The 25,667-nt window shown below is 42.9% G+C and overlaps 1 protein-coding gene across 9 annotated transcripts in view; it reads left to right on the top strand.

Annotated features, from left to right (window-relative positions):
* The window catches only part of MFF (mitochondrial fission factor), a 32,100-nt gene extending 6,790 nt beyond the window's left edge, over window positions 1–25,310 (top strand). For 3 of the 9 annotated variants that reach the window (XM_029933683.1, XM_029933675.1, XM_029933676.1), the window contains 7 exons: window positions 123–292; window positions 5,616–5,704; window positions 13,963–14,121; window positions 17,452–17,484; window positions 18,953–19,012; window positions 21,981–22,065; window positions 24,456–25,310. In XM_029933683.1, coding sequence (XP_029789543.1) covers window positions 123–292; window positions 5,616–5,704; window positions 13,963–14,121; window positions 17,452–17,484; window positions 18,953–19,012; window positions 21,981–22,065; window positions 24,456–24,587 — 728 coding nt within the window. In that variant the 3' untranslated portion in view covers window positions 24,588–25,310. Of the gene's footprint in view, window positions 1–122; window positions 293–5,615; window positions 5,705–7,947; window positions 8,011–13,962; window positions 14,122–17,451; window positions 17,485–18,952; window positions 19,013–21,980; window positions 22,066–24,455 lie in introns of all 9 variants that reach the window. The other 6 variants (XM_029933679.1, XM_029933680.1, XM_029933677.1 and 3 more) reach the window with 6 other exon arrangements.
* The last annotated feature ends 357 nt before the right edge of the window (window positions 25,311–25,667 follow it).

The following is a 25,667-nucleotide window of genomic DNA, read 5'->3' as shown; positions in this document are numbered from 1 at the left end:
GTCGCTGCTTTGTACTGTCAGTCTTTAATTTTAGACGTTCTAGGGGGCGTGTCGTGGCAGACGTGGTTAATAAAACCACTCTCTTTTAAACACCTCCTTCCTTTCTGTTTCTTTACTCCCAGGAAATAATGAAGACATTCCATTTTCAAGACCAGCAGATCTGGACCTCATACAGTCAACTCCCTTTAAACCTCTGGCACTAAAAACACCACCTCGTGTACTTACACTAAGTGAAAGACCACTAGATTTTCTGGATTTAGAAAGACCTTCTCCAACCCCTCAAAATGAAGAAGTAAGTAGAGTTTTAAAGTGAACTGAATGTGAAATAATATAGACAAAAGCAAATGGTAAAGAGAATTAAAGGTTGTAAGTCCTGTCGTCAGCAATATGTAAGGAAAGCCCTCCGCATGGACCATCGGGTAGCATAAATCATGGTTTATAGGTACCCCAAGTAAGATATTATGCTGTTGTTTAAAATTTAAATGTTATGTTTCCGGAGAATGGAAAATTTTCAGAAATCATTAATGTTTGTACACTCTAAAAGGAAGGAGCTTTTTTTTTTTTTTTGAGAGAGAGAGCACAACGAGGGAGGGACAGAAAGAGAGAGGGCGAGAGAGAATCCCAAGCAGGCTCTGTGTTGTCAGCTCAGAGCACGACCTGGGGCTCCAGCTCACAAACAGTGCGATCATGACCTGAGCCTAAATCAAGAGTCAGACGCTCAGCCCACTGAGCCACCCAGTTGCCCCTAGAAGGAAGAGCTTTTATGGCAGGTCTTCTACCTGAAGCGATACAGAAAAGGTTGGGAAGATTAGCATAGAAAATGAGCGCATCACCTCATTACCTAAGAAGTCTGGCAAGCGGGCAGGAGCGCTCCTTGTCCCTGGCACAGCCCCTCCCTGCTCACTACGCCGTCTCCGCTGAGCCGCTGCACCTGCTTATGTTCACAGCCCTGCTGTCTCACATACGGCAGTAGGGACTTAATAAGGTGTCAGTAGCAAAGTTCAGATCTTGCCTCTCCCATCGATTCAGGGCCAGTCTTGTAAAATGTCTTTTCTGCGATGGTATTTTTATAGTTGTACCTTTTATGTTATAGTTTCTGAACTTCCGTGTTGTGTAGAAGCTAGTGTAAGGCAATGTGTAATCACACATGTTTATTGATAGTGGAACTGCCTGTGCCCATTTTTCACACTAGTCCTTTCCAATGAGGGTAAAGTATCCATACACCGCTGGAGAGCACAGGTTCCTGGTACTGGGAATGGCCTTTTCTTAGGTTGGGCATTCTCCTGCGGTAACTGAAGGATTATACTCATAGGTGCCGGTTTGGGTGTTCTAGGTTTCCGCTTGGTGGAAAGCACTAAATTTGAGTGTTCACATGGTTAAGATACTTGTAGAATGCAATGTAACAAACATTCTTTGAGCTTTTGTGTAAGACGGTCCGCAGAGAGATACAGTTCCTGCCTGATGGCGTGAGTGAGGGAAAGGCCCCAACCTACGCAGAAGATACAAAGTTCTTACTAGCGAAGAATAATGAAAGGTATGAGTATTGTTGACACGGAAGACATCAGGCAGAGGCCCTGCTTCCTGGCCCCGCAGAAGGTTCCCAGCGGAAATTACTGCTACGGATAATATTGTCTTGGAGTGAAGATTCTACCAGGGAAGAAACCTTCCCTTTAATACCTTCGCGTTTTCTTTTCCTTTTGATCTTGCTGCCCTCACTATTTTAGATACTTACTGCGCACTTGGTGAGAATAACTGATTGAAAACAAGCCGGGTAGCTTCCTGAGTGATTGCTTTGGTTTTCTTTATTCTTTCTTTCTTTCTTTTTTTTTTGTAAGTTTATTTATTTATTTTGAGAGAGAAAAAGAGCACACGCAAGAGGAGGAGTGGCATAGAGAGAGGGAGCGGCAGAGAGGGGAAGAGAGAAAAGAATCCCAAGCAAGCTCCATGCTGTCAGTGCAGAGCCCAGCGTGGGGGCTTGAACCCACAAACCGTGAGATCGTGACCTGAGCTAAAACCAAGAGTCAGATACTTAACTGACTGAGCCACCCAGGCGCCCCTTGAGTGACTGCTTTTATAATGAATGAAGAAAAGAAGCTTACCAGGATTGCCCTCAGTAGACCTAGACTTTAAGCCTGCATGGCATTTACTCCTTCAATAATTGTGATGTTTAGTCAAATGTGATAAATGTCCAAAGTGAAAAACTTCAGCTGAGAATTAGACCTCGTTTTGAAGGTTGACTTCGGTACTTAATAATGACATAATCTTAGATGAGTTTTTTAACAATTCCAAGGCTCATCTCTAAAAGAAAGATCAGAGCAATGCCAAGTGCTTAAGATTATTACAAGAATTAAGTATGATAATGCATATAGTGTGTTTAGCACATGTTCTAATAACGTTTAACTATTATTGTTATAAAATCAAAATCTTGGGGCAGGTGCCATATCCTGAGGTGTGAGAGAGGAGTTTCTGGAATGAGTGCCAGCTGCCTGTTGAAGGGAACGCAAAGAGAGCGATCTGTACTTTGGGTCCCTGGAAAGGTCGGGCAGCTCTCACGACAGTCAACCTCTTGACCAGAGGAGAAAGGAGGAAGAACCAGAGTTCTAGCAACTTCTAGAAGATGGATTGAAAGAGGAGGGCTTTAAAGCCTTGAGTGCGGATAACGTTGAGGATTCATTCAGGTGCTAGTCACACTCAATCAAGTGAGATTCCCCGAGTCATTTACTCTCTGGTCGTCACTTTATGGCACGTGCCAGGTTTTCTCACCGTCTGCGCTGTTGGGGTTTAGGACTGGGGAATTCTTTGCTGTGATGAAGGGTATCGTTCTGCACTATAGAACGCTTATCAGCATTCTTCATCTTTGTCTACTAGATACCTGTGGAATCCTCCATTAGAGACAAATGTATCTAATAGCCAAAAAAGGTGGAGACAACCCAAATGTCCATCAAATAATGAATAGATACACCAAGTGTGGTGTGTCCATAGAGTGGAATATTAGCCAGCCATAAGGAATGAAATACTTACACATTGTATGACGTGGATGAACCCTGAAAACATCATGCTACATCAAAGAAGCCAGACTGGAAAGGCCATACAGTTTACGATTCCACTGACATGAAATATCCGGGAGAGGCAAACCCACAGAGACGGCAGATCAGTGGTTGCCAGGGACCTGGGGGGAAGGGGAAGGGGAATGAGTGCCTAATCATTGTAGGGTTTCCTTCTGGGGTGATGAAAATACTCTGGGACTAGGTAGAGATGATGGGTGCACATTGTGAGTCCATTAAATACACACCGTCTTATAGTTTAAAATGGGGAATTTTATATTGTGTACTTTGTCACCATAAAAAAAAGGGAAAACTCTAGTTATCACCCAGTATCCCCTTGGGGGTAAAATTACCCCCGAGTTGAGAACCACTGGCCTATGGCAAGAAAGGAAACTCTAAGAAGGTGGTTTATAAAGAAGGCTATAGGAATGAGTTTGCAGAAAGTAACCACGTGAATTCTTAAACGGGCTTCTTGAAGAATCCAAGGGAGCCCGTGGACGAGGGCTTAAAGTGTGAAGCAGATAATCCTCTAGCACAGATGGGTTTATAAAATCCGGAGGCGTGGCTGATAGAGAGGAAATTGATGAACCCGCTTTCTTCATGCCTGACCTGTCCCAGGACTTCGGAAGCAACTGCCGGCACGGGACCCCTGCTTGATGATTGTTCCTGCGAGAAACTAGTGCAGGAGCTGAGGGGTAAACTGATCTGGGTAGCAAACTGCAAAATGCCCACGTCATGGCAATTGTCTGTGCTCTTAGCATAAGGTAGTGTGAGCGAGGAGGGAAGGGGCTTTGAACCAACACCACCTCCTCAAAATGGGGTCCAAACGGAAGACGCGGAAGAGCTTCCAGAGAACAAAAAGGAAGAAGAAAAAGAGTTGGAAAATAAGACTTGATGCTGCCTTGACGTGTAACCCAGTCAAGGATTTGGACTCCACCAACATATCCTATCCTTCACAGCAGTATTCTTTGAAAAGATCGACTCTAGGCGCGCCTGGGTGGCTCAGTCAGTTAGGCATCCGACTTCAGCTCACGTGTGATCTCACGGTTCGGGAGTTCGAGCCCATAGGGCTCTGCTGTCAGCACCAAGCCTGCTTCGGATTCTCTGTCTCCCTCTCTCTCTGCCCCTCCCCTGTTCACACATGTGCATGCGTGTGCTCTCTCTTTCTCAAAAGTAAACATTAAAAAAAAAGAGAAAAGGTCAAATGTAATAATTATCAAGAGCTTTGTGGGAAGGCCATTGAAGTAGAAACAAAAACATTGGACTCCTTTCCTATTGTTAGAACTTTTTCCTCTCCTTTTTTTGAGTGGGTAGATGATTCATAGCCATAACCAAATCTGAACCATTCTCTGAAATTACATACTGCATGTTGTGGCTTTCAGTTTTGTTGGCATGAAATCAGGATTTATTCTCCATTGAAGGTGCTTGTAACCTGATTATCTACTTCCAAGTGTGTTTTTTTTTAAACAAACATCACTAAGATACTGATTGGTTTTTTTTTTAATCTTAACTTTCAAGACCATTGGTTCACATACCAATTGTCCTTTACAGTAAAGTTTTTTTCTTTTTTAAACCATGAAATTGCCAAGGCAGGAAAGTTAGTGATCACCATTGTTCTATTGCTGCATGATAAACCACCCTACCTTAAAACAGAACGAAAACTTCATTTTGCTCACAGGCTCTGGGCACTAAGAAGGTGCACCAGGCATCTGGGGGAGGGCTTCCTCCTGTGTCACCGTCTCTGGGTCTCAGCCAGGAGGTCTCAGAGCTGGGGACGAGTTCGCAGCCCTCAGCGGAGGTCGTGGACTGGTGCCCCTACCCACGGCCTTTCCGTTGGGCTCCTGGGCCCCTTCCCATCCTGGTGCTGTGGTTCCACATTTGAACAGCCTAGAGAAGAAAGTCAGAAGCCTTATTGTTGTTCATGACCTAGTCTCAGAAGCCACGTGGCACCATCTCCAGAGCAGTCAGCAGCCCACCCAATGTAAAGGAAGGGAACTTGAACCCTGTCCTTTAATGGAGGTCAGTGACCCCTTCGGCCAGAAGAGCATGTGGCCTGGGAGATTGTGCAGGTCCCCGGAACGCCAAGCCCTCTCAGCTAGCAATCACTCTCTTTTTGGGTCTAGTTTTTGAATATCCAACCAAATCTGAATGTGTTTTAGCCCCAGAAGCCTGGACCATTTGTTTGTAATACAAATACATCCACTTCCTCTAGAATCCATGTTGTAACCTATTGTAAACTGTCCTTTAAGTAACAGAAGTGTATTATATAAATGAGAATAAATGAAAATATAATCGCACCAAGTAAGGTGGATACTTACATAGAAATCAGAAGTAACTTTTTCGTGAGATAAAGAAGCATCCCTGAGTGTATGCATTATCTGCAAGCTGGATTTTTTTTCTTAACCTGTTTTTAATACTCCCATTTAGCAACAATGCTTGGTTACATGTCCTTTGTAAATTGTTAAGTTTTGGGAATAGCCTTGGACCAAGGTTCTTTTGACGCCAAGTAGCTCTGCTAGGCTGCTGACCATCTGTTCTCCGCCCTCCCGCGTCTCGGTGCCGACCTGGCAGATCCGCGCCGCTGGCAGGCTGAAGAGAGAGCGCTCCCTGAGCGAGAACGCCGTCCGCGCGAACGGACAGCTGGTCCGAGCCGACTCCGTGTGAGTACGCCGCGAAGCGGCCCGTCTTCTCCTAGGCACTTTTTTAACTCCCAAATATTTCTTAAAGACGAAGAAGTGTGTATTAAGTATTTGAAATCTGTTTTACGTTTACATCAACTTTCCATTTCTTGCCGTTCTTTTTGTAGCCTTAAAATCTGTCGTGAGCGTTTTCCCGTAGCATTCCCCTCTTCTCCACGCAGGACAGAGTTCTAGAAGTGTGGCTCACTTATGTGGGGAATTGCCTGTAGAGTGTGCTTAGGAAGCGGTGATAAACGTAAGTGCTCAGTTCTGTGCAGCCCTCATCAGAAGTGTTTACGTGGTGTGTAGGTCGGAACAAAAAAACAAGGAAAACGCTTGAAGCAAATGTCTTTATTTTCAAGTTACTCAGTTTGTCATAAGATTGGAACTAGCCCTTCCAGCTCGGCTTCTAAAAAAATTTTTTTAACGTTTATTTAACTTTGAGAAAGACAGAGACAGAGCGTGAGTGGGGGAGGGGCAGAGAGAGAGAGAGGGAGACCCAGAATCTGGAGCAGGCTCCAGGCTTTGAGCTGCCAAGCGCAGAGCCCGACGCGGGGCTTGAACCCCGGAACCCAAGACCAAGACCTGAGCCAAAATCAGATGCTCAGCCGACCGAGCCCCCCAGGCGCCCCGTTCTGCTTCTAGCAGCCGTAGTGGCCAGTGTGGCGTGGCTTAACTTCCCAGGGTTATTGTTTAGCTCTCTGCCGACTGAGCCATCGAACTGTTCAATCCGTGTCGTTTTCCAAAAATGCGAGTACATTGTGTAAAGGGTGGTGTAAACTTTTCCTTCTCATTAGGGCATGTCACCAACCCCTGATCAGAGCTACCCCACTCTAAGACGCTTGAGAGCAGGCAGGTGTTTTTTTGTTATTGTTTCATTAAAACTAATGGATTTTTATACATAAAACAGCCCCTTAAAACCATTGGTGAGTGTGGCATTGTTAAATAGATGAGTTAGGTTGTTTATGTAAATTAAGGTATCCTCCTCTTTACACTTGCGGTCAGTTTTCATGAACTCGTTGTTCATGAGCCACATTCGACGCCAAGCATCATGGGAACTGCCACAGAATCAGGAGGTGGGTCGTCTCTCTCGGAGTTTGCCAATCTGGAGAAAAGCAAAGCACTTCAAGGTACACACGGAAAACTAGAGCACGGCACAGTATACATTGTGTCAAACCACATCAAGGTCCAGGTTGGCGCCGACTGAAGAATATAGGGAAGGCTTTGGTAGGGGAGGGGCTCTCCTCTGCTGCGTTGGGCGAGGAGCCGAGCCAGATGTGCTCTGGTTCCGTGGGGAGTCTCGAAATGTGTCCTAACGTAGCTAAAGTTACTCTGAAGGGCTATAGGGGTAAGCAGTAAGTTAAAATGAATCTCTGTCTCCCTCAGGAAATACTTCCCTGAAAAGTTCAACTGTTAATATGAAATTTTTTATGGTAATTCTGTTTCCCTGAAGATACGTGGCTGGCAGTGATGTCACCTGGTCCGTGAAATCCATTTTCTAGTACATTTCCGAATATACTACACAAGTAGTAAAAAGGCTGCATAGTTGATGGCTAAGATAGCTTCTTGAGACTTAGTGCCCTATCAGAATGATTAAGCACACACCTAAGGGTTTTTGTTGTTTTCTACTTGTAACATTTTTCAAGGCAGCAAAGAGTTCTAATAAACTTTTCTGTTATATGAAGATGTGGCTGATTATTTAGGACCTTTTTTTTTAAAGAATTTTTTTTATGTTTATTTTTGGGAGAGAAACAGAGAGTGAGAGGGCAAGGGGCAGAGAGAGAGGGAGGCACAGTTTCCAAAGCAGGCTCCAGGCTCTGAGCTGTTAGCACACAGCCTAATATGGGACTCGAACCCACAAACTGTGAGATCATGACCTAAGCCAAAGTCAGATGCTCAAACAACTGAGCCAGCCAGGTGCCCCTAAAGAATTTTTTTTAATGTTTATTTATTTTTGAGAAAGAGCACAAGCAGAGGAGAGACAGAGAGAGAGAAAGAGACAGAGAGAGACACACAGAATCTGAAGCAGCACAGAGACTGACACAGGGCTCAAACTCATGAACTGTGAGATCATGACCTGAGCCGGAGTCGGACACTTACCCGACTGAGCCATCCGGGCCCCCAGGTCTTTAAGTACTTTGAAATTTCACATTAGTGAGATAAAAACAGGACTGTTTTAATATAGCATCACTTTTTTTTCCCTCCACAAAATGTGTAATTATTAGGAGCCGAGTTTGGTTGAAGAGAAAGAAAACAGCTTTATTATGTAGGAAAACCGGCCAAAAGAGGTATGATTTAGAGTAGATAATTGTTCATAGGTATTTTTGCAGTTACCTAAGTTCCTCATAACAGAGAAGATTAACAGAATTCATGAATACTTGCTTTCCTTCTGTGTTTATGTTGCCTTAATGGCACTTTATAGATGTTTAATAAAACGAAATATGTTTTAATGTTTGGTAGTGAAGAGAACACAAATATGTAACTATACATTTTCACAGCAAAATTCTTTGATTACTTAACCATACGTTTTTGTTATGGTAATTATGTATATTACCTTATTATGGTAACATAGCATTTTTTTACAGAGAATCTTTTTTTAAAAAATTATTTTTTGAGAGAGAGAGCGAGAACCCCAAGCTTGCTCTGTGCTGTCAGCGCAGAGCCCCATGCAAGGCTCGATCCCATGAACATTAGATCATGACCTGAGCTGCAATCAGGAGTCAGATGCTTCACCAGCTGAGCCCCCCAGGCGCCCCTTCTTAAGCATCTTCTTGTCAGTACCTTGCTTTTTCTTCCCCTACCATTATTAATTTCAGAATTCGTAATTCATCTTTAAGAATTGACATTTAATTAACATTAATAATTTTTTATAATGAGGCATTATCATATATTTGGTGTCGATGATGTGTTGAGGAAGAAATTGTTAATTTATTATCAAACAGCAATGCTTTACTTCCACCAAAGTAATTATTAAATTCTTGCTGTCTTTACCTGTGTTAGTCTCTTCTTTGTAATGTAATTATGTTTCGTTGTGCATGAACCTTTGCCTGCCCCCACTTTATTTTTTTTCCTTGGCTTTAAGGGTAGAAGTACATGTAGACATAGGAGCAGAAACACTGGACTCTGTTTTCTTAATTGCTTTCAAGAGACAGTAGAATTATTGTCAGCTATTGACACAAAAGTGAATTCCGACCAGCAGACTTGTATCTGGCTTTTTCTTTGTGTTATGAAAGCTGAATATGTAAAAGAAGCATAATTATTATTTAAGGTGGCACAGATCAGATTCTGCCCCAAGATATAAAATGGCAAGGTTCCAGGCACCGATTTCTGCACGGGAGTACACGTAAGATTTTCTCTGCTCTGCTTTTCACCGCTAAGAGTTGTTTTAATTTTGCAGGCTTATGTTGTACTAATATTTCACCATGTAATTATCATATAATTCCCTAATGCTCTTACTGTTTGGCTTCTCAGTTCCTCAGTTTTAGGATTTCTCAAACTGCCCTTAAACATTTTGTTAAGAAAAAACAAACAAAAAACTAGACCAATTTCCGAAGTTAGGTAGAATTTGGAGCATAATGGTGAAAGTAGAATGGAATAATTTGCACCCCAGGACCGAGCACCCTTTTTTATTTTCTTTATCTTGCTTTTTGGTTGGCATATTAGTTCTGTACAGATTCAGCTTAGCCAGCTTCAGTGAGCCCAGCCTTTTTCAGTGTTGGCGCCCTATCTTTTTCTTGCTATATTTTGATCCAGAAGGAGGGACTCTAAGAGTGGTTTGTTATTTAAGTTTTTTTTTTTCTTTCTTAATTCCATAGATTAAAATTATGCTTGGAAGAATGTTTTGAGATCATTTAAACCTACTTTTCCTGTGAGTGTGACAAACGAAGGTTCGGGAGTGACTGGCCTCCCGTGGGGATACGGTCGTGTGTAGTCCAGGAGCTCAGCAGCTAATGCCCTTCTTATGCGACAGAAATCACCCTGCAACCCGTGATTTTTGTCGTATTCTGGTTCTTTTATTATGCTTCTAGGAACCAGTAAATTGCCTTAGAGAGTGGCAACAAGTTAAGGTTTTCTATTTAAAACATCAGGAGAAATGGTATAAAGCTTGCATTTCCGTGAACATTTCTTCTCTCCCTTGTCACAATTTTACCTTTTACTGTTTTCTGGAAGAGGTTGGAGTCTCACCAAAGAGGTTGCCCTCGCAGTTTGAGAAACACTATTCCTATGAAAAATCCATGGGGAAAGACGTACTTGACTTTGGCGTTATCTCTTAACAATGACATGGTCACGCCAAGTCAATTTGCATTTTAGTTCTGACATTGGCTAGTGTTGCTCGCTTCACATTCATGTAGTAAGATTTCATACCTGCATGTGATACAGCTATTCCTGATGAAATGATTTGGTAAACATCAGAGCTTTCTTCAGAATTTCCTCATCTTCCCTAAAAGATAAAGTCGAGACTTTGCTGTGTTATAACATTACTAGGAATCCATTTTTTATCAACGTACAATTTTATTAAATTACTAATCAGATAACATCTGCTTAAATAATCCCAGCGCCTTGGCAACGTCTTTACTTTTTCGCTTTTCACAGTGGTTCACTTGTCAGGACAAAAAGTCACTACACCTTAGTGGGGAGGATGGGTGGACAGAGACAGAGCCCCTAACAGCGCTGTTTCCCTGCACGGTTGACGCCCCTGGCGGACGCTCTAGTCAGCAACAGGCTGATTGCTAAAGTGGGCTTACTCTTTTGTTCTTAAATTTGTTTATTTGTAAAACAAAAACAAAATAACTTGCCGGGCTGCTTGAATCTTTAGAAAAGAAAAATTGCTGAAGTATCCATCGCTCCTAAAGAGGGTAACTTTGGTCATTTTTGTGACTTAATCATCTGGCGCAACTGTAGGTGGAAATAAATATTAACAGTCAGGGGCACTTCATCTCTTCATGTCCTGCCATATACATACCTATATGTCAAACAGCTTTAAAAATAATTCCTATTCTGTATGCTCTGTTTATGCAGAGGATTACCATATAAGTACTGAAAAGTTAAATTTCTTACTAATCTTTAAAACTTTCATTTCTTTTGAGAAACAACCAGAAGTCCAAATATGCTTTTGATGTTGGTCTTTGACAACATAAATAACTTTACTAGTATTGATAAAGACTTAATTTCTTCTTTTTCTCCACAACGTATTTTTTTTCCTATTAAGTCACAATTAAGGATCATGTAAGTTTTTTTTCATTTTTATCATATTCCAATTTTCATGTGATCACGCATAGAATCTTAAAGGAGATCTTACAGACTTTTTCATTACATTTTTTAAATGTTTTTATTTTTTATTCTGAGAGAGAGCGTTGTGCACATGTAGGTGCGAGCAGGGGGTTGGGGCCAAGTGGGCGCTGCGCTGTCTGCGTAGAGCCCGATGCAGGGCTTGATCCCACGAACCTTGAGATCATAACCTGAGCCGCAGTGCAAGGGTGGACACTTAACTGTGCCTGAGCCACCCAGGTGCCCCTCGATGGTTTCAGAACTCAGCCTTCTGTCCATTCCCTTCTAAGAATTCTTGGCAGTTATTCTGAAAATTGTTTATGCTTGGCTGCTTTATAAATTACTACACGATCTCCTGAGGAAATCTTGCATTTGTAGAACTTTACACAAGCAGTGCCTGTTATGTGTTCCTGACAAAATTTTTTCTCTCAAAGGAGGTAACCTGTCTTTAATTTTTAGTGAACAAAATAAAAAAATCCATCCTACTTCTTCATGGATTTGCATTTAGTTTATTGACATTGTTGCTCTAGGGTTATAATTCCAAATGGTGATTGTTAACACATTAGTGTGTAGCTGATGTTATTTACTAATACAGAATGATATGTGAAGTGTTTAAGTCCCAAAATGCTAAAACACAAACTTTAATTACATGAAAGTACTGTACTGATCAGGCTTTCGCAGCTTGCCTACGTAAGTTTAGCCAGGTTTGTTGGCAGCCCCGTCAGGAAGAGTGTAAGGTGGATTGTTTGTTTCTGGTAATGCGTACCTGGCCTTGTTTATTCCTGCCCTGGTGACACTTTTCTGACATGAATTCATCTGCTTCTCATAAAGAGCAAGAACTTCCAGTTTTCTCTGTGCTCCCTAAAGAGAACGCTGAGTACAAGGCTAGCACCCAGACTTCATATCCCAGAAAATAGTGATTTTTTTTTATTCTTCTTGGATGCTCAGTATGAGTTTTGCCAAGGACCATGGGTCCATTGGTAAAGTTGGCTTATTCTGTATAGTCCAGAATCTCAGGACAGCCATTCAGGGCCATCATCCATGAGCCTGTGCCTGAAAATTTGCTCTTTTCTTGGCAGTAGTAGGCCGAATTCCTGTAGTGAATCAGCCTTGATAAATTCATTTCTCCATATGCCTCAATATGGCTTAGAACTTTCTCTCCTAAGTAGTCTTTGGAAAACATGGTTTTCATATTTGTAGTGCTTCTTGCTTTGGGTCACTAAGACATTCAGAGTTACTCTCAAAATTATGGATATTTTAAAATAAATTTTTTTAAGTTTATTATTTTTGAGAGAAAGTACACAAGCAGGGGGAGGGGCAGAGAGAGAGAGAATGTGCGTGTGCGTGTGCGCGTGTGTGTGTGTGTGTGTGTGTGTGTGTGTGTCAAGCAGGCCTCACACTGCCAGCGCAGAGCTTGATGCAGGGCTCGAACTCACAAGCCTGTGAGATCATGACCTGAGCCAAGATCAAGAGTCAGACCCTTAACCAGCTGAGCCTCCCAGGTGCCCCTGGTTTTAGGGTTTGATGTTCTAGGGTCTCTGCGGGTAATGTGACCTGTTGGTCCGTTCGACAGTTACCCCACTTAGGTCGTGATTTCCAAACAAAATGGTGTGTTAAGTTAGACGAGACTACATAAGTCAAAATACAAGGTTTTTCTTTTTTTAGTTGTTCGGTGTCTGCTCCACGTTTCATTCTCTTGGATGAAATGCACAAGGGTGAGGTTTAGCCCACAGTGTTTTGCCTTGACATTGAGAAGAAGCGTTGAGCCCACCTCCCAGGGTCACAGTCCTTTCGTGGCAGCAGAGCCCTCTTCACATAACAAACCAGATGCCACATCCTGGTGGCACTTAAATTGCTCACACAGCCGATCACACCCCAACATTAAACAGCTCTCTGAAAATACACCAAGCTCAGGACTTGATGTTAGGACTGTAAAATTCCATCATTCAAATATGCTCAGTTGTGACTCTCAGCTTACACCTGAAAGAACGATTAAGATTAGCGTCACCCAGGGGGCGCCTGGGTGGCTCAGTCGGTTGAGCGTCTGGCTTTGGCTCAGATCATGATCTCCCAGTCCGTGAGTTCAAGCCCCACGTCGGGCTCTGTGCTGACAGCTCAGAGCCTGTAGCCTGTCTTCAGATTCTGTGTCTCCCTCTCTCTCTGGCCCTCCCCTGCTCACGCTCTCTCTCTCTCCCAAAAATAATTTAAAAATTAAATTAAAAAAAAATTACCGTCACCCGGAAGCCCAGAAATGGCAGCTCCATGTCCATCTGGGTAATTTAAGAACCGTCTTCCCTCTCTGTTCACTCTGCACAGAATCAGGAGTCGTTTTATGTTTTAGTCATTGCGCTAGAGAACATGTGCTTTAACGTACTGAAGCTATCAAAATGCTTGTTACAGCCTTCTGAAACTTTAATTCCTCCTTAACGTACGCAACGTACACTGAGCTTGCTCCGCTGTCCCCATGAAAGGTGTGAAATGGCATTTTCGTGGGATGGCTCTTGATTCCTGTGTTTGAACCCTGACACCTGTGTCCCAGAACTCTCACGCCCCCCAAGTCACCGGGCAGTGCTGGTTGGTAGACAGTTGACTTACTGGTCGGGAATCCGTGCGTAACAGCGACTAAAGATTGCTGCTTCTCCAGGGCTCAGCATTGAACACGCTGCTCGCCGTGGCTCTCTCCTTGCTGCAAAGCTGTCCCTCGTATTCAGTGTGTTTAATTCGATGTGTAAGACCCCCCGGTCACAGACGTGGCATTGTAGCTGGTTTTTTTAAAAATAATATAATATGTTTATAAACTTGTCTGGTTTGACTGTTTTCCTGGAGGGGGGATGGGAAGGGTGGGAAAAGGGACGAGAAAACTAAGATAATTTTTTTAAAATAACTAAGGTTCGGGGAAACTGCTCAGCCGAAGTGTTATGAGAGTCTGACTTGAGTGTTTTTCTCTTCACTTGCTGTGCCCGCACAAACAGTGTGACACCGGCGCCCCAGCAGGTCCGGGCCTGTCTTCCCCAAACGGTCCCCGAAGATGGAGCTAGCCTTTCCTCGGCCCGAGGCATTTTGTCGCTTATCCAGTCTTCCACTCGTAGGGCTTACCAGCAGATCTTGGATGTGCTGGATGAAAATCGCAGGTGACTGACTGGCCATCCGGGACTCTTGCTGGCTGTATTGCTTTTTTGCCCTTTTTTTTTTTTTTGGCTCCTTGTTAGTGGACTGTGGTGTCTTCCTTTTTGTGTTTGCACCTTTGTCTCTTTCTAAGACGCAGTGGTTTAAAACAGCTTGCTTTTCTTTCTTTTAAATTGAAATTATTGTCCAAAATTCACATTTCACAAGATGCTGTTAGCTTCTCTTCAGTCAGGGAGAGTATTCAGTCAGTAACTAGAAACAGGAAGCATAATGATTTTTTTCCCCAAGGCTCTTTTGATCTGTCCTAAGTACTCGACTCCCCAGGACCAGGCCGAGGGGTACTGGTGATCCTGGCGGAGGGAGCGTAGGATGCAGGACCGAAGCATGCCGATTTTCTTTAGTTAAGTCTTCTGATTGAATCGTTTGTGAGACTCATGGTTGGGTTACGGAAACCCGTCTGACCAGACAGTATCAGGGTAGCTGCTAGGACACTTTTTTACTTTCCTTTTAGCTACGGATTTCTAGGCTGATGTTGAAAACCCCAAATGCTGTTGGCTTTTTGATAATGGTGGTATTTTTCAGTTTTCACTTTTGAACATCTCCAAGTAGAATCATGAGTACTAGACTTAGACTTGTACCGATTTTTTTTCTTGCCATTATTTCAGATATGTTTTGCCCTTCTTTTACTTCATAGTATTTTTAAAAGATAACATCCGGGGAGCTTTTTGGCATAATGTGGGGAAGGTGTAATCCATTTCCTTTCAACTCCAAACATTTTACCTAGTGACTCTGGGAGTCACTGTTGGAACTCTTATGGACGTTTTAGCAGACTGTTAACTTGTGAAGACTTCCCAGTAAATCAAGCTGCCCCTCCAGTAAACCTTGTTTCTTACCTGAAGAACTGGCCTGCCTGTCTCTGGCTCACTCCAAGCAGACTTTCTCGTGGCGTGCTTTCGATGCTGACCCAAGACTCCAGTTTTACTGTACTTCAAGAGCACATGTCCATACCATTGACGGGTGTTTCTGAGCCTGCCCTGGGTTAATGGAGTGGTATACATTTGGGCCCAGGGACTTAAGCTGCACCAGAAAGAGCTTAAAAGAGAAAGCAGGTGGAAATTATACATACATGTATGGACATGTATACTCATGTATATGTGTGTGTGCGTGTGTATTGTTAAACATCCCTCTCCCCCAGAGAACGGTCTTAGACTACTTGGAGCCTGGTTCAGAAGAAAAGGCCCGGATTGAGGGAGTCAGCCGGATTCAGTGTTGACTGACCCTGCTGAGTAGCTCGCTGCTTGATGGCCTTGGGCAAGCTGCTCAGCTTCTCTGGGCCTCATTATCTTCATCTATTAAAAAAAAAAAAAGGGCAACAATAGTATTACCTAGTTTTCTAGATTCTTGTGAGGACTCTTCCCTTCCCACCACCGTCTTTATTTACGATATAAGTAATAATGGCCTCAAATTCTTTTGTTTAGTATTGTGGTAAGTCCTTCAAAAGGTATTGAATATAAAGGACCTGGTATTTAAGAACTATTATTCCCAAAGGCCTGTTTTCTCCTCCCTCCAGGTATCCTCTGTCACTTTTTAATCACAGTAGGTCCTTAGAAGAGACCAGATTATTAGGTCAAATTATATCATATCAAATGCTATTAACAGGGAAAGTAGCTGATGAGGAAGATGTTTATAAATCCTTAGATTAAATAATTGTGACTTCACAAAGCAATCCTTGCCCGTAATGAAAAAGCATTTTGCCTCAAGTTCAAAAATTCAAAATCAGAAATCTTACTAATGTAGAATTTACTTTGTATTCTTTCATTACAAAAAAACTGTATTGAACCCTAAGCGAAGTTCTGGTCATTACTTTTTTAATTATAATAAATTGATAGCTTTAACATCCATTTTTTTCTGGAAAGGAATTCTCTTATTCACTTAAATGAGATTTTAAAAATTCATTAAGTAATTGTATTAGTAATTTTTGCTCGCAGATACATACCATTCGTTGTTGCCCTGGAGCCTGGAGGGTTAGATAATCTTATAGTTTTATTGGATGCTTCCATTATTGAAAGGGTTTTCTTTTTTAACCTGTATTTCAATCTCTTATAATCTAAGAGTTGAACAAGATTTAATCAGAATTGTAAGTACCAAATCATTTTTTATTTCTACAAGAGAACTGTCTGGCATGACTTTGCAGATACAAGAAGTAGGAATGTGAAATTTGGATAATGTTCTACTTGCATGATTATTACAATAATACTGCTTATAAAGTTTTAAGTGCTTTTATGTTCCTTGCTCTGTACCTCCTTTTTTCCTTTCTATTTTATTGGTCTTTGGTGGTTATGCTCATGTAATATTGTGTCTTTGGTCTTATGCCCTCACCATAGGTACGGTTAAATTAAGCTAGAACTATTTAGCAGAAAGAAAGGAACTTCCTGCCTGCTTTATCATCATTAAAAAATGCAGACTCACAGTTGCTTCATGGAAGAACAGTTTTCCGTTTACACTCTAAGGAACACTGTGGAAAGGTTTATGTACTGTATTTTTATTTTCTCATCTGATGAGAACTTAACTTGATTTAAAACCAAGCTCACCATGAAGACAAAGTCAAATCCTTAATACACCTGGGTCAGTGCTGTGCATTTGGAAAATTGATGTATCAAAAATTTACCTCAACACCTGAGATAGGGGTGTTCTTTGGATTTAAAATGCTCCTATGATTTAGTCCTTGGCAGGTCAGGAAACACCTGTGTTCCCCCCACCTCTGCCAGAGCTCCCTGTTTCATTCTTCAGTGCAAAACAGTCGCATTTAAAAAAAGAAGCTTAATTCTCACATAAGAACATTAATTTAAATATCAACAGATTAGTGATGCTTAGCATGCTTAAGTTTTATTTTTAGAAGGGGCTGGATTATTTTTATACAGTTTTTCATGAGCAGATTATATTGGCTTTGAGTGAACAGAATATGAAACCATTGTGTTTTAATTTCAATTTGTATTTTTGCAAGTATGCATATAAATATATTACTGTTTATTTACTGTAGCAGTTTCCTTTTTTTTTTTTTTTACTAAAGAAACACATGTTTTATTAAGTCAGCCATTTATTTACTCAAAAATGTCAATATACAAGTTAATGCCAGAACTTGGAGAGCCCTGGCGCCCCTTCCCTGTTGCCTCTTTAGTTACAAAATAGTATTGCTGAACGTATTATCAGACTTTAAAGAGATTTTTTTAATGTATTAAATCATACTTATGGTAGAAACTGGTACTTGAATGAAGTTTCTAACTTTGCCAAATACCTGTCTAATTTACTTTTATATTATATGTGTCAATTGCCAGTGTGAGAAGACAAAATGAAATACGTTGTGAAAGGTAACTGTACTATTTTCTGGCTCTGCATTACAGGAGGGAAATCTCTGTGGTGGCACATGTTGGCCATGGCAGGTCCATATTGAACAAACTACCATGAACTTTTGAGTAAAAGCTTTAAGTAGCACCGGGCAGTGGGTTCATTGACATAACCATTCTCTGATGAGCGTGCTGTAAGATCGCAGTGAAGGAGGTTCCCCTAATGCCACAGAGCATCGTAGGAGCAGAACGCGATGGTTTAGAAGCCGCTCCAGGCATCCGTGCTCTCTCTCTGTTCTTTAGCCAGCACGGTAGAAGCGTGCCATGTCACCCCCGGAGTCTGTAGGGTCTTGAAATCTCTTTAAGCACTAGTAGTGCCTTTAGGAAACATACAAGCCAAACATGACAATTGCCTTGTATGAATTAACTGGACCGAAAATAGTGATTCATATTTGCAGCCAAAGTTTTATAGCTGTACCAACCTAACAGAAAAAAACGAGTTCATCTGATATTAAACGTTTACTCTAATTAAGTGTTGCCTTGATACCTAACTTCATGCAACACCCGATCAGTACTTAGAAAAATGAGACACTTAAAACAGAAGGTAATCATCTGGACCGCATAGCTCAGCCTCCTTTCTCAGGTTGGTACGTACTGCTGATTGCTTTCGGGGGGGAATTGACCAGAAACCACAGAGAGTTTTTGTCTTCTGATTTTTGAAATTGAAACGTATTGGAAAGGTTATTGATTACCTCAGTAGAGAGCTAGCTGTCCAAAGTATGTCCCGAGGCTGAGGACAAGCCCCGCAGAGTTTCCCAGTTTCCCATGGCCTTTTATTCCCAGCTGCCCCGTGGGTCGCTGCTGGTCCTCTCTCTAGAGGAGACTCACCATCTGACTGTATCTCTGTGCCATAAAATAGCACAACCCTCAGAGACGCCCCCTGATGGCCTCAGCTCCAGAACCCAGGCTTGCGGTTTTGCATCTGGGAGCCCAGGTTTAGATGAGATGCAGCTCCATTAATATCAGGCTTGAGTCCGTTGGGTGAGGCGGGAGGCAGGAGCTGTGGGAAACGGAGTCGCCTGGGCTGCGACACTGCACAGGCAGCCGTGGTCACGCAGGTGCTACCTCCCCGCTCTGACACGCATCTTTCCTTTCCAACGAGAAAAGAGAAATTATGCTTTTTAGACCGAGTTGTCCTCTCTATTGAATTTCATAAATTAAAATATAAGCACCAGAGGGGGAAAACAATGTATGTGGGTGCTCTCATCACACCTGACTCCTTAACCTGCAGTAACACATTACATTTATGGAAATCAAAATGGAGGGCAGGTGGTACAAAGACTTTTACAGTATTTGAGAGATATTATATTGTATTACAACATACAATATAATCCTATTTGACGTTTTCTTTTGTCTTGTTTTTGCTTCTGTTTGATCACTTCTCTGTCTCCTGATTCTGTCTTGTGCCTTCTCCCGCAAAAACCTGCCTTAGACCCGTGTTGCGTGGGGGTTCTGCGGCCGCCACTTGTAACCCGCATCATGACAACGTCAGGTAAATTTCGAGACTTCGTAATTATCAGGCTAAACAGTTGACTGAATTTGTATTTTGCATGTAGTAGCCATGCCTTTGTGTTATAGCTTGAACTTGTAAGGTTTTCCTCTCTGAGAACACGGAGTCTAATCATTCAGGGCACACGCCTCCCAGAGGAGGAAGAAGAGTGCGTGGCAGTTAAGGTGTCATGTGCACGTCGAGATTATTTTATTTAAATACAGTCTTAGCAGCTTATTGAGGATTGTGCTGAAACACAGAACAGGTCGTCTTAAATCTGGTCCTGTGTGCATCATTTCCATTCTTGCCTGAGGTTCTGTCTGCCATTTCCTTATTTTAGTTAATTGTCTGGAGTGGCCCTTTCCTCGCATAGATAAGCCTGTGTATAAGGCATCGTCTTAAATTGGGGGAGACCAGCATTGACAATCTAGACAGATAAACGTTTAGAAAAGGCATCTAGTTTGAAGAGTTTTTGTGAACTGTTGATGTAAGCTTTTCCCTCTTACTTTCATTCCTTCAGACATGCATAGCCTGAATAATTATTTCTTCCTGTCTTACACAAGGACAGATAGAATGGCACATACAAACGCTTAAGGTTCTGAGTGCCAAAACCCCCATTTCCCAGCTTCTGGGGAAAAGAAAATTGGTTAGTATTCACAGATACCATTAACTGTAACTTTTTCAGAGCGCAGTTTGCTCATTTTAAGCAGAAATGTATTACCCTGGCCGTAGAGTTAGACTGTTAGCATTTTTTCTATGATGAGGGGAATCTGACCCATGGATTCTTAGGCAAAAGAAGAGGGAAACATCAGTTTCTGAATAATGCTGAATTCAGGTTAGAGGAATCGAAGAGTCGGTCCTTAGTGGTCCTTACCGTCTGCTCCCTGGTATCTTTCACAGTATCAGTTCAGTCCATTGTATGTTAACAGTCCTTGTATATCCTGGGAACTGTAAGTTTGTGATCCTTTTCTCTTTCTCTGAAAGAACTTTCAGGCAGTGAGCTGACTTAACGTTTCTTACAGAGTTTTTAGTTCTGATAAACATAGCTTTTAGTTTAAAACGGATCTAAATTTTTTTTTTTCTGTTGTAAGTTGGATTATATAGGCAAAGCCTTTTGCCATATCCTTAGATTTCTTTACAAATGAAGGTTTCCTTTCCAGGTGTTTAACACCTTATTTAATTCAGGGTTTAAATGAGTAATTCCTGTCACTTCCACTTCATTCTCTGTGTTCAGTCTGGGGTTCCTTTAACTTTGAAGCCATTGCTTCTTTTTTTCCTCCAGTTTAAACTTTCTTTTTAATGTTTATGTATTGAGAGAGAGAAAGAGAGAGAGCAGGGGCAGGGTAAAGAGAGGGAGACGCAGAATCCAAAGCAGGCTTTAGGCTCTGAGCTGTCAGCACAGAGCCCGATGCGGGGCTCAAACTCACAAACCATGAGATCAGGACCCGAGCCAAAGTCAGATGCTTAACTGACTGAGCCACGCAGCTGCCCTGAGGAAAAGTTTTATTCTGAAGATAAAGCATAAAAAAAAGGAATCTTCAACACCTGTTTTTTCCTCCGGGCATATAATAATTCTGTCTTAATGGTCCAAAGAATAATTAACTCAGGTATTTATTAATTCATAGTTCTACTCACTTTGAAGCTTACTTCTTGGATGCAGTTACTGTCAGTATTTGCGGATATTTCCTGTTACAATGAAGAAAGGAGTGGTGAGATGATAAAGCAAGTTCATTTAGGGACAAAAGGACACGTAGAGATTGTTCTAGATTATCTAGAGTCCGTACGTACCATCAGCCACTGAAACTGCACTACGTGTAGTTGTCAGCCGTGTTCAGAATGATGGCCGTGGCTGGGGACCCAGTGAATGATTATAAAATACAAAATCCTGTCCCACTTACTTTATTAAGTTATTTTTGGATTATTTTCAACAGCATATGAAACAGGGTTTTCTGAATAGACTTGTCTGTAACATGTCTGGATGAAAACTGTAATTCTCTTCATACCCCTTCATGCGGTAATGTGCTTTTTGTAATGGGGGCTTGCTTGAAAGATTAAAATAGCGCCACCCATCTGCCAACTCTCTCTGGATGACAAAGGAGTGACTTTTGAATTCAGTTTGTTTATATTCTGCTCATTCAGGAAAGTTACTATACCATTTTAGTGAAATAACCATACAGGATTAAAATAGTGAGGACAGAAACATGTGAGGTGAACTGTATGGTATTAAATTGTATCTCAGTTAAGCTGTTAGTTAAAATAAGCTTATGAAATGGAAATTCAGGCCAAGGGGAAGCATAGCCTTGGTGTGTGTTTGCTTCTCAGAGGCTTATTGCTAGGCTTTAAAACTCCGTGCTCTTTTAGAAGTAACTGTATTTGAAAAAGAAGTATTTTTTAATGCGCTTCCCCTGGGGTTGTTCTTCATGGCTTTGCAGTATTATTTTATACACAGCCTCTTAATGACTTCTCTTTGAGCCAGTCCTGGATCTGAATCCAAGATGCCCTCAGGTGATTTTATAATTGTTTCTGAGGGAGACGTCATTGAGAACAGGTAACTACAAATGAGTAGAGAGTAGAAATGGCAAGAGCAGAGGCAATGAGAAGAGGAGGAGAAATACAAAAAAAAAAAAAGGTTATTTTTTTAGCTAGCGTTAGTTTACTCGGTGTTTCCTGCCAGCAAGCCTCAGCAGGGACTCCTGAGGAACTGCGTCCAGACGGACACTTGCGGGAGAATTCCGCATTATTGTAGCCCAGAGTGGCAGCTCTCAAATCACTGCTCAGAATACTCCGGCGTTTTTCTCTGCTTTCCTTTGTTAGCACCGATTCAGACGGTAAAATGTTTTAGTAATTCCTGTCGTTAAATGTGAGTCTTCTGAGCAGTTTTTTGAGCACTGCCCAACACGTGGTGTGACTTGCCAGGATACTCTTCGGTCTATTCTGATACTAAGTTGCACTTTTACTTCTCATCTGCTAGGCATGGCTTGTCACACACGGACGCCACGGTGGAGGGGACTTCGGACGACATGACTGTTGTAGATGCAGCTTCGTTAAGACGACAGGTATTTAACGTACCAGACAAGATAGGATCCAAAATTATATTCATATAATATGCTAATGATCATTTTTAACATTTTATCATTATCCTGTGGAACCCATGAATTATTTTATTTCTCAAGCTGTTTTTAATAAGCCGTAGTTGACTCTTCCATTTTGATTAAAGATATGTTAAACCACCGTTTACACGTTCTGAGCAGCATAAAACGGTATTACCAAAATGGATTGGTACAATTCTGGCCACTAACAAAAACTCTTGGCATTTTACAAACCGGTGTAGCCATTAAACTGCTGGTTTGACTTTTTGGAACGTAGGACAGTCCCTTCAGGGACCTATGATGCGATGTTTGGGAGTTCCACTTTGGAAATTACTGCTTCCGGTTTGCACAGCGTCTCCGTGATGTGTTTCTCGTGTTCTGTCACGAGTCCTAGCTTGGAACTACAGTTGCGTATGCACATTTGTGGTTCGCAGCCCTGCCGCCTCTAGACTCACAGACACACGTGGGGGAGGCGTAGTCAGCGTTGAAATTGTGTCTGTGCCAAATACACGTAGAGGAGACGTGAATGAAATGAAGTATTTCTAAGATCGAGACACTAAATATTTTAGCATAAAAATCAATATAATCTTAAAGATTTAATATAAGGATGATATGAAACAAATACTACTTTTCTATCTTGAGTCTTATTTGTTTAAAACGTGGATGCCGTATCAGAGCTCTCGCGAATATTTGTTGATACCTCGCCTGTTGAAGCAAGGGAGTCTCTTTGGCGTTTGCCATTGAATCCACAGTCACACCCACAGCCTTGTTTTCTGAGAGCGTAACAGGAGTTTCAGAGTTTTAACAGCATCTGTTCGATCCTTAGCTTAGAGGCCAAACTAGTAGAGGACAAAGATGGTGGCCCCCATCCTGTGAGAATTTGAAAGTAGTAGAAAGCCAGGCGGGAACCTGAGTTTCTGACACCAGTCTCAAGCACCGCATCACGAGAAGATTCTGCAGAGTTCACACGTGTGACCCCGGCAGTAGGGGAAGCTGCTGCTTCTGCAGCCCCCTTCACCCCATTGCCAATTTGGAAACCCACCAGCCTGTGTCCCGTTTCTTCCGTGGCCGGGGAGCTCATGGGCCACCCGGCTTCAAGATAGAAAATGTTGTCAACTCTCAGATAGGCCCAGATAAAAATACCCTCAGAGTCAAGATCGATGCCCGTTTTTTATCACTGACAACAAAGTGCATTGTCTAGTGCAAGACAGAGCATCCCGTGGGACCAGATAAGCCTCTCTTCTTGCAAGTGGTTGGGAAAAGGTCATTAACTTTAAGCACATTATTTATTTATTTATTTTTTACTGGCCATAAGAGAAAAATGGTTGCTGGGCACTGGTTATAAAGTGAAGTCCCTTTTCAGGTTGTGAAAATGGTTCTCACTGCACCGCTGTCCGTAGACTCCCGTTCCCGGCACCTGCCCCCCATTTTGGAGTTCTCAGCCCTCAAAATGCTAAGGATTCCACATTCTGTGAAAGTCTTTTCCTTCACCTTCTCCAACATGACGACAGGAATCCCGTAGAGCGTTCACAGGGCCCTTCGGGGCGCGTGGTGTTTCTCCGTAGATGTCGCAGGTCGGCCCCCCCAGAAAGCAGATCCTGGGGCGCAGGTGCGCGCAGAAAGCCTGCGGGGCGTGCGCCCCCGGTTACCGGCTGCCCGGGAGGGAGGGGAGGCAGGATGGAGTGGCAAGAGGGAAGTGGGGGGCTGCATGTGGCCGGCCTCACGAGGAGCCTGAAGCAGGGGACGGGGGCGTGTGTCTACACCTTGAACCCCATCGGGAGCGGGTTCCCGGAAGCAGGCTGCTGCCCTGGGGAGGGAGCATGCGCTCGGGCAGGGCGGTCCCCTGGTCCAGGACTGGCCCCCCGCGGGGACCAGCAGCCGAGGGCAGAGCCGTCCACGAGCGACACTCCTCGCAGCTGGAGAGTTGCACCCCTGCAGCTCCGGGGGGTCCGGGCAGCGGGCAGGGAGCGCAGGGTGCAGACTGACAACGGAGCCCAGGGACAGAAGCGAGTAGGAGGAGCAGAGAAAGGAGCTGGTAGTTGGCGCCAGCCCCGCCCCGCCCTGTTGGACTAGCCATCCAGGGGCCGCCGCTCCCTCGCTCACGTTTAATTGAGGAAGGAAGGAAAATACACCCTCTTCTGACTCAGAAATTTGGGGACCGGAAAGGGAGAAGATCATGTCGGCATGTAAGCTGTCGTGGGTACCCTGTTTTCGACATAGGGTTCATCTTGCTCCAAGTGAAACTCTCCATGTTGATAAGACTTCTTTTGACAGGTCGTACTGCTTCCTAAGCCTCTAATTGTCCCTTGCACTAAAGCTTCTATTTTGTTTCTTGTCATTGTCTGTTTTTCACCCAGATAATCAAACTGAATAGACGGCTACAGCTCCTCGAAGAGGAGAACAAAGAGCGCGCCAAGAGGGAAATGGTCATGTACTCCATCACTGTAGCGTTCTGGCTGCTTAACAGCTGGCTGTGGTTCCGCCGCTAGAGGTCGCCCCCGCTCTGGAAAGTTCGGTGTCTGCAGCTGGAAATATAAAGAATTTGCAAACTTCTTTGTTTCTGTCTTTGCGTCGTATGCCGTTTTATAGTCCCTGCCCTGACCGTGTATTTCTTCCGGAAAGGAGAGGGGAAGGACTGACCCTTGCAGAAGTAAAGGCGTGTCTCCCCACCTCCCCCAGCTATGGTCCCGTCGAAGCACTTCTGCAGTAACACCCGCCTCCCTCAGATTCTCCCTTTGCATGTTTTGTAAATAGGCTCCATTTTTTTTTTTTAAGGGAATTCATTTTTGCCTCCTCAGTCCACACAGTGATTACTCCGAATGGGAAAGAGAGTGCATAGTGAATGGATTTAGAAAAGCACCTGGAAAAGAATGCTAGTCCTTTATTTTGTCCTGGTTTCTCACACACGATTAGATGGAACAGTTTTGGTAATAGGCGTTTTTGCATCCACACTTCAGCGTTCACGCTTCCATAGTCGTGGTCTGGCGTCAGGTTTAATGAAGTCGAAGCATTTTCCAGCCCCTTCATTAAAAGAATTCCTGGCGTTTCCAGCAGTTTGTCTAATACGTGTGTAAAATGTGCATTCTTATTTTTATTTTAGTTTTGCAGATGGTTTTCTATAAAGTATGTTTTTACTAAGCCCCTGTGTGAATGATTAAAAAACCCACAGAATAAGGTACAAATGTAGTGTATTTAATAAACTGTCAACTAAAGCAGCGGTTGTCTGTCAAAAAGTTTTATTTCATCATGCTGTGCTGTGAGCTATGTTTCCTATCATATTACCATTAATGAACGCGAACCTTCCCGCCTGAGGAGAAGGAAGAGCAGGTAATGACTTGGCAGGCCCCAGGGACATCCCCCGTGCGTCCTGTGAGGTCCCCATCCCTGCAGCACGAGGTGCTGGTCACCTTATGGGTGGTTTTGTAAGTTGCAGTATCTGTGAAGCGGTTCAGATGAAAACAACTTGAGTTGTGTCTGCTCTTTCCATTGTGCTATTTAGCCAAGATGCACAATCTCAGGGGATTTAAAAGCACCAGTGAAACCAAATCCTGCGATCCCGTAGCTCTCCA

The sequence above is a fragment of the Suricata suricatta genome, chromosome 3, assembly GCF_006229205.1.
Source record: "Suricata suricatta isolate VVHF042 chromosome 3, meerkat_22Aug2017_6uvM2_HiC, whole genome shotgun sequence".
NCBI classification, from domain to species: domain Eukaryota; kingdom Metazoa; phylum Chordata; class Mammalia; order Carnivora; family Herpestidae; genus Suricata; species Suricata suricatta.
Note: the sequence above shows the minus strand (reverse complement) of the source record. Positions and strands in the feature narration are given on the sequence as shown.